This window comes from Thamnophis elegans, chromosome 17, assembly GCF_009769535.1.
Source record: "Thamnophis elegans isolate rThaEle1 chromosome 17, rThaEle1.pri, whole genome shotgun sequence".
Lineage (NCBI taxonomy): Eukaryota > Metazoa > Chordata > Lepidosauria > Squamata > Colubridae > Thamnophis > Thamnophis elegans.
Genome location: NC_045557.1, coordinates 5,346,432 through 5,359,962, shown reverse-complemented (window position 1 = coordinate 5,359,962; position 13,531 = coordinate 5,346,432). Strand labels below are relative to the sequence as shown.

Below are 13,531 nucleotides of genomic sequence, written 5' to 3'. Positions count from 1 at the left end.
TCTCCATTTCCTCCTCCTCCTCCTTGTCTTTCTTCTCCTCCTTCATCACCTTCTCGTCTATCTCCATCTTCTCCTCCATCCTCAGGCTGAACTGAAGTCCCATTTTTTTATCCGCTTGGGCTGAGAAATGGAGGAACGACTCCAGATGGGAATATCTTCCCTGCTTGCTTGAACCCTCTTTACTCTCTCCTTCACCCTCTGGTGTGATTTTCACCGTCTTTCCCCCTCCCCTCCCCAGAACGAGTTGGAAAGCTTCGCCAAGAGCTCCCTCCTCCTCAGCCAGCCTTCCAGCCCCGGGTTCCAGACCTCCTTCCAGCCTTTCAACTTGAAGGAATCTCTGCAGCTGATCAAGGATTTCCACGCTCACGTCAAGATCGAGTGGAGTCCCCGCAAAGCCGTCAAAAAGAACAGTGAGTCCGCCCCCCCCTCTTAAATTTAGATAATTTAATAAAGATTTTAAAAATAGTCCGATAACCTGGCATTCCCCCGGATATTTATTTATAAGGGGGGAGGGGGGGAAATGTCCGGACCGAATGTAATTTCTAAGGTTGGACTTTCCCCCTTACCAGAAGGAGACCCCTTGTAGAGTACTGTGAAGCTGTTACTATGGCAACTCCACTGCGCTGTACAATAGAAGCCATCTTAGGGCAATATGGTTTTAAGGCACAACAGGCTGTATCTTAACAGAACACACACTCCATGGGGTGTTAGGGGTGTCTTAACCCCCACAATAATTGTAAGTCTGTGTGCCAAGTTTTGTTGAAATTGCTCGAGGCGTTCTAGAGTTATGCTGGGGGGGTCTCTCTCTCCCTCCATATCTGGAATTTTTTCTGAACATTGCAAAGAAGGAATTATCTTCTTCTCTTCCAATATTCATTCTCTCTCTCTCTCTCTCTCCCTCCCTCCCTCCCTCCCTCCCTCCCTCTCTCCTGATCCTGAACTTTTTCTGAACGCTGCAAGGAAGGAATTCAAAACGGATTATCTTCTTCCAATATTCTCTCTCCCTCCCTCCCTCTCCCTCTCTCTCCCTCCCTCTCTCCATGTCTCCCTCTCTCCATCTCTCTCTCTCTCCCCCCCTCTCCCTCCCTCTCTCCTGATCCTGATTTTTTTCTGAACACTGCAAGGAAGGAATTCAAAACGGATTATCTTCTTCCAATATTCTCTCTCCCTCCCTCCCTCTCCCTCTCTCACCCTCCCTCTCTCCATGTCTCCCTCTCTCCATCTCTCTCTCTCTCCCCCCCTCTCCCTCCCTCTCTCCTGATCCTGATTTTTTTCTGAACACTGCAAGGAAGGAATTCAAAACGGATTATCTTCTTCCAATATTCTCTCTCTCCCTCTCTCCCCCTCCCTCTCTCCCCCTCCCTCCCCCCTCCCTCCCTCTCTCCATGTCTCCCTCTCTCCAGCTCTCTCTCCCTCCCCCTCTCTCCCTCCCCCTCTCCTGATCCTGAACTTTTTCTGAACGCTGCAAGGAAGGAATTCAAAACGGATTCTCTTCTTCTCTTCCAATATTCTCTCTCTCTCTCGATTCTTTTAGTGACTGATTTTGCTTGCTTGCCCAAACAAGTGGCCTGGATCCTGGCCACGCGGAGAGTTTTCCTGTATCCGGAGCTGCTGCCCACCTGCTCCTTCAAGGCCAAAACTCCCCGGGACAAGATTGTCTTCACCAAAGGAGAAGATAAGTACGTGCCTCCGCCTTGCTTAGCGGCGGAAATTCCGGGCCTCAGTTTTGGTCATATGTCGAGGTTTAGTCGTCAAGGACTTCGATTCTAGCTAACATTTGTCAACCCACATTCCCCCGACATGTTATAAGTCTCCTGCTGGAGCAGCCCGTTGGACTAGAACACTGGTTACCAACTGGTGGTCGGTGAAAAAAAAATTGGCGGTCTGCAGAAAAATGATTTGCATTTTTTATATTGCACTAAATACTATTTCTCTTTTTAAAAAAAAATAAAATCATGTTAGTGGTCTGCAGGATTTAAAATTATGAATTTAGTGGTCCCTGACGTCCGAAAGCTTGGTGACCCCTGGACTAGAAGACCTCCTAATTCTATTGTATTCTTTTTTGTTTTATTCTTTTATTTCTATTCTTACTCTATTCTGTTTTATTCTATTTCTATTCTAATTCTATCATCATTCTATTTCTATTTTAATTCTATTTTATTCTTTTCTGTTTTATTCCTATTTTTATTCTATTCTGTTTTATTCTATTTCTATTCTAATTCTATCATTCTAATTCTATTCTAATTCTATTGTATTCTGCTTTTCTGTTTTATTCTTTTGTTTCTATTCTTATTCTATTCTGTTTTATTCTATTTCTATTCTAATTCTATTCTAATTCTATTGTATTCTGCTTTTTTGTTTTATTTTATTCCTATTCTTATTCTATTCTGTTTTATTCTAATTCTTTTGTATTCTTCTTTTCTGTTTTATTCTTTTGTTTCTATTCTTATTCTATTCTGTTTTATTCTATTTCTATTATAATTCTATTATAATTCTATCATAATTCGAATTCTACTCTAATTCTTATTCTGTTTTATTATTCTATTTCTATTCTATTCTAATTCATTCTAATCCTATTCCATTCTCTATTCTGTATTTCTCTTATTTCTATTCTATACATTGTCACTAGCCCTGACCAACTGAACACCTGCAGTGATTCACTTAACAACGGAAGCAAGAAAGGTTGTAAAATGGGGGCAAAAGGTTCACTCAACTGTCCCGCTTAGCATCTGAAATTATCGGCTCAATTGAGGACCATCCATCAGGGTTTCCTCCTTAAAAGATGGAGCTATTTTTTCCTATGTTCCCCGCCCACCCCAGTCCTTCCTGACTCTACTTTACGACCACAAAGTTGAGAATCCACGAGAATGTTTGTTAAGCGAGCTGTGCCCTGATTTCACGAGCTTTTCCCCTCCATCGTTGTTAAATGAATCACTGCCGCCAATAAGTTAGTGATCTGGTTGTTAAGTGGATCCGGCTTCCCCATGGACTTCCCTTCTCACGAAAGCGACACGGTCGCATAAAGGGGATTTACAGGACACCACCACCGTCATAAATGCGAGCCAGGTGCCTGAATTTTGACCTCATGGCCATGAGAGGGACGATCGTAAGGGTGTAAAACGTCCTAAGTCCCCCCTTTTTCCCCCCATGGCCATCGTAACTTTTGAACGGTCACTAAACAAACTGTCGTAAGTCAGGGACTACCATATGTCCCCAGCCCTTCCTGACTCTCTTCCTTGTTTCAGCTTGTTGGCGCTGGGGCTCAAGCACTTCGAAGGCACGGATTTCCCCAAGCCCCTCATCAGTAAGTACCTTCTGACCACCAAGACGGCCCACCAGCTGACGGGACGAATCAAGAACCGGAATATGAACCGTGTCCCCGACAACATTATCCGGGTCAGTTTCCACTCTCCCCTCCTTCTCTGGGGCAACCACAATAAACTCAAGTCGTCATGGTGAGAGAAAGGGGGTGGGGAAGCGCATTCCACGCATATTTTCGGCGAAAGTCAGATCCTAGATTGCCACAGCAGGCTTGGGAGGGGTGCACCTCATTGGTGAACGTGATTTATGACACAGACTGAAGGGAGGGAAGGAACGGGGGTAAAGTCCAGCGATAATTCGAACGAGGCTCAGACTGCCAAAAGGTCTTGCCAAAATAAATAATCCTAATAAACGACTGGTTTTCTTTTGAAACTTGGCTCGAGACTCATGAGTCAATTGGGGAAACTTTCGGAAACGTGACACCGTGGTCTGTTGAGGAATTCTCACGGGACCTCTCTCTCTTCTTCAGCTCTTACCAGATGGTGGGGGATGGAAGGATTGATACTCCTTGCAGACAGAACTGGTCATTTGCATCTTTTTAGAGGGTCGTTGAGGCCGTTTGGAGGTTTATCTGTGTCCTGGGGGGGGGTTCACTTGAGCCTTCACCACACCCATTTGCACTACTCAAAGTGGTGAGGACACAGAAGTCCCAAGTGGCCTCAATGACTCTCTAAAAGGATGCAAATGACCAGCTGTCCGCAAGGAACACAAATTCTTCTCACTCATCCAGGTCCTGGTTGATTCAGAAACCGGGGGGGGCTCGATTGCGGTTGTACGTCGAGGACTGCCTCTCTGTAGATCAGTAGGCAAGGTCATAAGCCTGATTGATCTGTTCTTTTATCATTTTTGCCCCCACCCTCAATTTTATCTCGATGTTTAGTATTATAAAACCACAAAGCAACTTCCGGTTTTGCCCCATCTTTGCGAGGAAGTTCAACCCGGAGATTGGAAGCCGCCTGTGGAACAGGAAGAACAACGCTTGCCCTTCTGGTTAAAGGTAAATTATGTGTGTCTGTGTGTCAAGAGTTTTTTGCATAAACTCAAATCCAGAAGCACACACAGATAGCTGATGCAGCAGGATTCATTAATTTGTTGATATAGATAAGAATAGATGAATACATGTACAATACCAACAGGGTTTTTTCCCCCCCAAGTAAACACAAAAACAGGAGAGTTAGAGGCCAACACAAGCGGTTAGCTTCATTTCAACAGACAAGCCCAGAAACCTAGTTTACTTCTCAGGGCAGCAGACTGCTGAAGTTTCCGTTTCAATGCTCTGCACAGACTCATCTGATTAAGCTCCTGTTGGCTGACTTAGTTGCTATGCTGATTCATTGGCTGACCTTGTTCCCATGTCTCTGCCAGTAAATGAATATTTTGAGTGTCTGTGTGTGTGTGTGTGTGTGTGTGTGTGTGTGTGGCTTTGCTTCACAATTGTGTGGCACCACAACGTATTTTCCTTGTCCACTATCAGGCAGGCGTTATCCTTTGTAATTCCAGCTTTCTTGGTCCCTCTCCCCCATCCTCTCTTTCCCCCCCTCTGCCTCTCCCTCCCTCCCCCCTCCCTCTGGAAACAAATACTGTGGGGGTAAGACACCCCTAATGCCCTTTGGGGTGTGTTGTTAAGATGCATCCTGTTGTGCCTTTAAATGGCTTCTACTGTACTGCCGTAAAATGGTAAAATATTATATATATTTCTTCTTCTCCTTTCTTTTTCCCAGGCCAGCATGCCCTCCATCCAAGAGACCATAGAGCAGCAGCGCGCTAAAGCAGCCTCCCAGGGCCCCGACGCGGATCCCAAGGCGGGAAGCCAGGCGGCCGATCCCACCAACCCCGAAGCTCCTCTGCACATGCCCGAGGGCCTCCAGCTCATCCTGAGACCTCTGAGCAGCCGCTTCTGCCGCCGGATTTGGCGATGGCAACGTCCGGCCGCCGGCAAACCTTTCCTGGTTCAACCGAGTCTTTGCTTGCCCCCGGCCGGGACGGGCGGCTTCATCAAAATGAGCGCCAAGCAGCCCCTGCCTGCCGCGGCCCCCAGCAAATTGGCAACTCGTGTCTCCCCTTTGTCCCAACCCGCCTCGCTGCCCCACCTGAATCTGCCCTCCACCCTGAGCCAGGGTGCCCCTTTTGAGCTTCAAGGGGTCCTCCCCGCTCGGCCCTCGCCCCTCCGTATGCGTTTGGCCCCCGCGGTGCCCGCAAACGTGGTCTCCTCCCTCCCCGTTGCTTTCCACCCCAAAATGATCCTCCCAGCTCTGCCAGCCAACCACGCCCGGAAGTCTCCCCTGCCGAGGGGGTACCAGAAAAAGAAGGCGCCCAAAGTCGCTCCTTTGCTGAAGGCCGCCCCGTTGCTTCATCCGACCCCCGTCATCTTCACTGTTCCTGCCGGGACGGTCAAAGTCTTGGGCATCGCCAATAGCTGCAACGTGCTGCAGCCGCTTTCCGCCACCCGGGCGGTTTCGGCCCCGCAGCCCATCCCCATCACCACGCTGCTGGTCAACCCCACCCCCTTCTCCTGCCCGCTCAGCCAGCCCTTGGCAGCTTCTCCCGCCCTTCCCTTGGTGGTCGCTTCCAATTCAAGCCCTACCCCGCCGTCCGCACTGGTCAAAGATTCGGATAAGTCCACTTCACCGCTCAATGTGGCGTCCGCTGGGGACGCACCAGAGCCCAAAACGGGCCCAGAGGAAGTCCCCGGAGGCTCGTGGTCGTCCGATCTTAAGTCTGCGGTCCGAAGCAGAACCTCCCACTCAGGGTTACGTGGAGGCGGCCGAGATTTTAGCCCCTGCTCCCTTCTCCCCGACGGTGGAGTTAGGAGGCCTGGTCAAGGTAGATTTGGAAGCGTCAAAAGAGACATCGTCGTTAGACGCAGCCGCTGCCCCCCCAAATCCAACCCCGGAGAATTCTCCGATGAAGGAAGAGCTGATTTTGGACCTCGGGGAAGGCCTGGCGGTCGAGTCGACCTCGGGGGTCAGGAAGGAGCCGGAAGACGTTCAGAAGGAACCCGGCTGCGAGGAGGAGGAGGAGGAGGAGGAGGAAGAAGAGGAGACCGACAACTCAACCGGCAATTCAACTGGCCCACAAGTGGCGCCTACGACAGTCGAAGGACGTCACGCTTCTCCCACTAACTTTGGCGGCCGCAGCCCCGCATTGGAGACCGGCAGCTCCTTGGGAAAGGCGGAGGAAATGGGGAACCAGCCCGAAGGGGCGGTGACGGCTGGCCAGGAGGGGGGAGGAGGAGGAGGAGGAGGCGAGAAAGACGGGATGGAAGAAGAGGAAGAGGAGGATTTTGATGATTACATCCAGGATGAGGAAGACGAGATGTCCTCAGCTTCCGAGGAATCGGTGCTCTCGGTGCCAGAACTACAGGTAAGACCAGGGAGGGGCTTCCTGAATTGCCTTGACCCTTACCTTGGGTCTTTAAGAAGGGAACGGAATGGGATAGGGCTTCCTACTTGAGCAGAGGGTTGGACTAGAAGACCTCCAAGGTCCCTTCCAGCTCTGTTATTCTGCTATTCCTTCCTTCTTTCTTTTCTCCTCCTTGCTTCCTTTCCTTCCTTTCCTCTCCTTTCTCTCTTCTTTCTTTCTCTATTTTTATCTTTTTCTGTCTCTCATTCCCTCCCTCTCGCTTCCTTCCTTCCTTCCTTTCCTTCCTTTTTCTCTCCTTTCTCTTCTTTCTTTCTCTCTTTTTACCTTTTTCTGTCTCTCATTCCCTCCCTCTCGCCTTCCTTCCTTCCTTCCTTCCTTCCTTCCACATCACAGAAAGTTTTTAAGAAGAGATTGGACAGTCACTTGTTATAGGGTCTGCTGCTCGAGCAGAGGGTTGGACTAGAAGACCTCCAAGGTCCCTTCCAGCTCTGTTATTCTGCTATTCCTTCCTTCTTTCTTTTCTCCTTGCTTCATTCCTTTTCTCTCTCCTTTCTCTCTTCTTTCTTTCTCTCTATCTTTTTCTGTCTCATTCCCTCTCTCTCGCCTGCCTTCCTTCCTTCTCCTTCCTTTCCTTCCTTTCTTTTCTCTCCTTTCTCTTTCTCTCTTTTTATCTGTTTCTCGCTCTCATTCCCTCCCTTTCGCCTTCCTTCCTTCCTTCCTTCCTTCCTTCCTTCCTTTCCCATCACTGAATGTTTTTAAGAAGAGATTGAACAGCTACTTGGTATAGGGCCTCCTGCTCGAGTAGGGGGTTGGGCTAGAAGACCTCCAAGGTCCCTTCCAGCTCTGTTATTCTGATATCCTTCCTTTCTTCCTTTCCTTCTTCTCTCTCTCTTCTTTCTCTCTCTCTTTATCTGTTTCTCTTATTCCCTCCTTGCCTGCCTTCCTTCCTTCCTTCCTTCCTTCCTCCCTTCCTTCCTTCCTTCCAGTCCAGCAGGGGGGCTGGACTAGAAGACCTCCATGGTCCCTTCCAGCTCCGTTCCAATGGATTGATCTGGCCCCAGTTGAGGGTCAAAACTTTTAATCGATCAGATCCTCAAAGCAAATCTACTCTCTTATGGAATGCTGCTCCTTCTTTCAGCCTATAAATCGATTTAATCGCAATACGTTCTCTAGGTCAAAGGGAAGTTTCATTTGTCATCGTTTTAATTTGGAGGGACAGATAAAGGGGCATAGGGCAAAGTGGGGAGGGATCTTGGATTGGCCCTGATCCTACAGGGTGCTGAATGTGCTCTCCGGCGGGGGGGGCGGGGTGTCTTCAGGAGACCATGGAGAAATTGACCTGGCTGGCATCCGAGAGGCGGCTGAGCCAGGAAGGAGAATCGGAGGAGGAAAACTCGCAGGAAGAGAACTCGGAGCCGGAGGAGGAAGAGGAGGAGGAGGAAGAAGGGGAAGGAGAACCTCTGGAGAGCCGACAGAAGGAGGACGAAATGGCCGATGAGATTGTGGGCCCGGGAGATGGGACGGCCTCTTCGCTCGCCTCGACCTGCCCAGCGCCGACGGTGGAGGCCAGTAGCAGCCCTCCAGGTGAGCTTTCTTAAAATTTCTTTCTTTCTTTCTTTCTTTCTTTCTTTCTTTCTTTCTTTCTTTCTTTCTTTCTTTCTTGCTTCCTTCCTTCCTTCCTTCCTTCCTTCCTTCCTTCCTTCCTTCCTTTCCTTTCCTTTCCTTTCCTTCCTTCCTTCCTTCCTTCCTTCCTTCCTTCTTCTGCTTCTGCTTCTGCTTCTCCTCCTTCTTTTTCACCTCCTCCCTCTCGTCTTCCTTTCCTCCTCCTCCTCCTCCTAAACTCCAGTCCCTTCTAGCACTGATGCTGTTACCTAGTTGGGTCATGAAACATCTGCAAGAAAGCAACCAAGCTCAGAGAGCAGCTAGGACCCCTCAGTCTTCCTCCTCTTCTTTCTTTCTTTCTCTTTCTTTCCTTCCTTCCTTCCTTCCTTCCTTCCTTCCTTCCTTCCTTCCTTTCCTCCTCCTCCTCCTCCTCCTCCTCCTCCTCCTCCTCCTCCTTCTCCTTCTCCTTCCTCCTTCTCCACCACCACCACCACCAAGCTCTGGATGGAGTTAATGCATCGTGCCCAAGAGAACCATCCTCTCTCTTATCTCTCATATCTTTCGCTCCGGCTGCCTTGTCTTAGGGGAGAACCCCAAAACTGCCGCCAAGAGCCGAGCGTCCCACCGAGCCCGGGCCAAGCGGGGCCGCGGCCGCACCAGCAAAGACGCCTCCAAGCTCCTCCTCCTTTACGATGACGACATCCTGGAGAGAGACCCCCTGCGCGAGCAGAAGGACTTCGCGTTCGCCCAGGCGTACCTGAACAGGGTAAGGAGAACGACGGCTCGAGCGGTTCGTTAGAAGGTTGGGTAGGGAGTGACTACCCTTGTGTCCGAGAGCCGCCGTGGGAGTGGGTTGAGTTCTCATCCTTCACTCCAGCTCCTGCTAAGGGCGTGAAATCGAACGGGACCGAGTTCCCAACCACTTTGCTTAACCATGGAAATTCCGCGCCCGATTGCAGTCATAACAATGTAACCATTGTTGATGTTGTGGCCCGCCAGTGGCCAGAAAGAGCTGGCAGCAGAGTCAGACAGTGAGGAGGGTTGGGGAGGAACCTGGGCCAGTCCTGGAGTCTGGGGAAGGCTCTGAGGAGGGGTCTGTGTCGGAGGCAGAGATGGGGCCAGGGCCGTCCGACAGTTATCAGCTGCCTTCCGAGTCAGACATCAGTGAGGCAGAGGAACAGCTGGAGCCTGTTCCCAGTGTGCGCATGCGCAGAGTTGCCAGACGAAGGGAAGAGCTAAAGAACAGGGGTCGACTTGGGAGGAAGGCCACAGGTGGACGGTGAATGGCCCCTCCCAGAGGAAATAAAAGAGGAGCGAAAGGGGAGTGGAGTTTGCAGGAGACAATTCGGTCGTTAGATTCGTTTCAGGAGTGTGAAGATCTGTCCGTGAATCTCAGAGACTCTGTCCCCCCCCCCTCCAGAGTCTTTCCTTGCACAGCACTTCGTTTGGACAATATTTCCGTGGCAGCTTTCCAAGCTAGATAAGTTCTGTGGTCATAAATACTCCTTTGAAAGACTGTTTGCCAGGCCTTGACTGAAGGGGAAGGAGAGGAATTCACATTCGTTTCATAAAAGAGATTTTGTCGGGACCAGGAATCTGCTTCGTGCATTTTGAGGAAGCCTCGGTCAGAACAAGGACTTACCTCCCCACCAACTAACACTAGTTCTTGTTTTCACCCCACAGGTACGGGATGCCCTGCAGCTCGTTCCGGGCAAATACGAAGAATTCCTAAGTAATATTTACGAATTTGAGAACAACCTGCAAAAGCAGACGGCCGTTGACCTCTACGCCCGGCTACGGGTCATCCTCCAAGATTGGCCTCAACTCTTGACCGATTTCGCGGCCTTCCTGTTGCCCGAGCAAGCGCTGGAGTGTGGGCTGGTGGGTCAGCTGGGGAAGTGGGGGGAGCTCAGCTTGGCAGCGGGGGAGGTTGAAGCTGGGGAGGGGGAGAGAGAGAGAACGCCTGGGATCCACACCTGGTCTCGGTCTACTTCAGGTAACCCTTGACTTAACAATGGTTCATTTAGTGACCGTTCAAAGTTACGACCTCCCTGAAAAAAAGAGACTTAGGTGTTCTGGCCAAGGCTTCCCGAGAGCCTGAAGCCGACTCCTTGACCCGTCAAAAAAACCCTTTTATTAATTGGCTGTGAATTCTGCTCCTTCACATCCAGCAAAATCTTTCAAAGGAGGATTTATGGTCACAGACCTTATCTGGCTTGGAGAGCTGCCAGGCCGATCTCTGCAAAACTTGGCCAGGAGTCTCGGAGAGTCACGAACCAATTAAGCGAACTAATGGTCTCCTGCAAACTCAGATTACTGCAGCCGGTTTGAGAGGGGTGGCAACTTATAGGGTAATGTGATTTATGACACAGACTGAGGGAAGGAACGGGGTAAAGTTCAGCCATAAATCAAACGAAGCAGAGGCTTGACTGCGAACAGATATTGCCTGATGGTGCTCCCTAATAAATGACTGGTTTTGTATTGAAAACTTGACTCGATACTTATGAATCAATTAGGGCATTTTTAGGAAGCCTGACACAAAGCCAATGGGGAAGATGGATTCACTTAAGAGCCGTGTGACTAGCTTAACCAATGCAAGGGTTCGGTTAACAACAGCGGCAAGAAAATTTGCACCCCGGGCAACGAAACTCGCTTTAACGAATGTCTCGCTTTAGGGTTGTTTCGAGCAGATAAGAATATTAACTTTTTCTTTTCTTTTTTTTTTCTTTCTTTCTGCCACCAGTTTGAGGAGCAGCAGGCCTTCGAGAAGAGCCGGATGTTCCTTCGGCGGTTGGAGATCTGCTTTGCCGAAAACCCGTCCCACCACCAGAAGATCATCAAGGTGCTGCAGAACTGCGCGGACTGCGTACCCCAAGAGATCATGGAAGTAAGAGGTTTTCTCCCCCCCTCCCCTCTTCCTACAGACCGTATATCTGTTGTAGCATTGATAATGTTCTCTAGTCTGGTCGTGAAAGTTCCACGAGAAAAGCACTAAGGTCAGAGAGCACCGAGGATCTCACAGTCGTCATCATCCTTCTCCTCCTCCTCCTCCTCCTCCTCCTCCTCCTCCTCTCCACAATCCCCACAATCCCCATTCCCTTCTAATACTGATGATGTTACCTAGTTGGGTCATGAAACGTCTGGAAGAAAACCACCGAGCTCAGAGAGCACCAAGGACCCCACAATTCTCTTCCTTCTCCTCCTCTTCCTCCTCCTCTTCCTCCTCCTCTTCCTCCTCCTCTTCCTTCTCCTCTTCCTCCTCCTCCCACCCTCCTCCTCCTCCTCTCCACAATCCCCATTCTCTTCTAGCACTGATGATGTTACCTAGTTGGGTCATGAAACGTCTGTAAGAAAACCACCCAACTCAGAGAGCACCAAGGACCCCACAGTCCTCCTCTTCCTCCCCCTCTTCTTCTTCCTCTTCCTCTCTCCTCTTCCTCCTCCTCCTCCTCCTCTCCACAATCCCCATTCCTTTCTAACACTGATTATGTTCCCTACTTGGGTCAAGAAACGTCTGCAAGAAAACCACCAAGCTCAGAGAGCACCAAGGACCCCACAGTCCTCCTCCTCCTCCTCCTCTCCCTCTTCTTCCTCTCTCCTCCTCTTCCTCCTCCTCTCCACAAATCTCACACCTTTGTAGCCCTGATGATGTTCCCTACTTGGGTCATGAAACATCTGCAAGAAAACCACCAAGCTCAGAGAGCACCAAGGACCCCACAGTCCTCATCCTCCTCTTCCTCCCCTCTTCTTCTTCCTCTTCCTCTCTCTTCTTCCTCCTCTCCACAAACCTCACACCTTTGTAGCCCTGATGATGTTCCCTACTTGGGTCATGAAACATCTGCAAGAAAACCACCAAGCTCAGAGAGCACCAAGGACCTCATAGTCATAGTTCTCCTCCTCCTGTCCACAAACCCTACCTCCTTGTAGCACTGACGATGTTCCCTGGTTGGGTAGTGAAAGAACTGCAAGGAGAGGCTGACAAAAAAACGCCCAAACCATTTTTTTTTTGGTCCTTCTGTGATTTCCAAACCATTTTTTTCTCCCCACCCAAGTACCACCGTTCTCTCCCTACCGGTGCTGTCGCTTGCTTGCTCGCTTGTTTTAACCCTCTCGAACATCTGGGTTTAGCTGAAGAACCAGATGTGGCAGCTGCTGAAAGGCCACGATCATCTCCAGGATGAGTTCTCCGTCTTCTTCGATCACCTGCGCCCTTCGGCCAGCCGCCTGGGGGATTTCGAAGAAATCAATTGGACGGAGGAGAAGGAATACGAGGTGGGGGGTCTCCTTCCTAACCCCCCCCCCCCCCGGCCTGCCTCTTCTGGTTCTCCTGGGAAGGAGAATAGATTGGGACGGGTGTGGAGGTCGGGAGTTCTGTTCCTCCCGGCTGATGGGAGCACGATCTGGAGCCCCCAGGAGGTAACCTGGCTCCTTTGCCCCTCTCCTCCCAGTTTGATGGGTTCGAGGAAGTCTCGCTGCCCGACATGGAGGAAGACGAGGAGCCCCCCAAAATCCACGCCGCCTCGAAGAACAAGAGACGGAAGGAGCTGGGGAGCCAGCATGCTGAGAAGGTGAAAATCCAGCCCCCCCTTTTTTTTTTCAAAGCCCCCAACATAGCAAGGAACGTTGCTTAGATGCCTTCACAGTTGGGAGTCCACATCATCCTAGCTTTGAACCATTGAGGGGGGGGAAGGTTTTGGGTCTGGAAGAGTCCGTATGTCTTTTGGTGGCCCAACTGGGCTGGTTGTCGCCCTGAGCACCTTGTTCTCTACAGTCACAGTCTCACTGGCTGGGGAAGGCTGGGGGCAGGTAGGTAGGGATAGGTAGGTAGAGATGGATAGATAGATAGATAGATAGATAGATAGATAGATAGATAGATAGATAGATAGATAGATAGATAGATAGATATAGAAAGACATCAGAGATGATATAGATAATAGATAAACAATGATAGATAGATAAACAGATAGATATGATAGATAGATAGATAGATAGATAGATAGATAGATAGATATAGATAGATAGATAGATAGATAGATAGATAGATAGATAGATAGATAGATGGATAGATAGAGACAGACAGACAGACAGAGATGATATAGATGATAGATAAACATGATAAACAGATAGATGATAGATAGATAAACAGATAGCTATGAGATGATAGATAGATAGATAGATAGATAGATAGATAGATAGATATAGAAAGACAGATGATATAGATGATAGAAAAACAATGATAGATACA

General features: G+C 49.6%; 1 protein-coding gene across 1 annotated transcript in view; it reads left to right on the top strand.

The window, feature by feature from the left end:
• GON4L (gon-4 like) overlaps window positions 1-13,531 on the top strand; it is a 44,106-nt gene that overhangs the window by 24,970 nt on the left and 5,605 nt on the right. Inside the window, 12 exon segments of the mRNA XM_032234285.1 lie at window positions 224-410; window positions 1,535-1,679; window positions 3,246-3,396; window positions 4,202-4,318; window positions 5,043-6,098; window positions 6,100-6,684; window positions 8,004-8,268; window positions 8,871-9,052; window positions 9,970-10,167; window positions 11,030-11,173; window positions 12,415-12,558; window positions 12,735-12,854. Coding sequence (XP_032090176.1) covers window positions 224-410; window positions 1,535-1,679; window positions 3,246-3,396; window positions 4,202-4,318; window positions 5,043-6,098; window positions 6,100-6,684; window positions 8,004-8,268; window positions 8,871-9,052; window positions 9,970-10,167; window positions 11,030-11,173; window positions 12,415-12,558; window positions 12,735-12,854 — 3,294 coding nt within the window.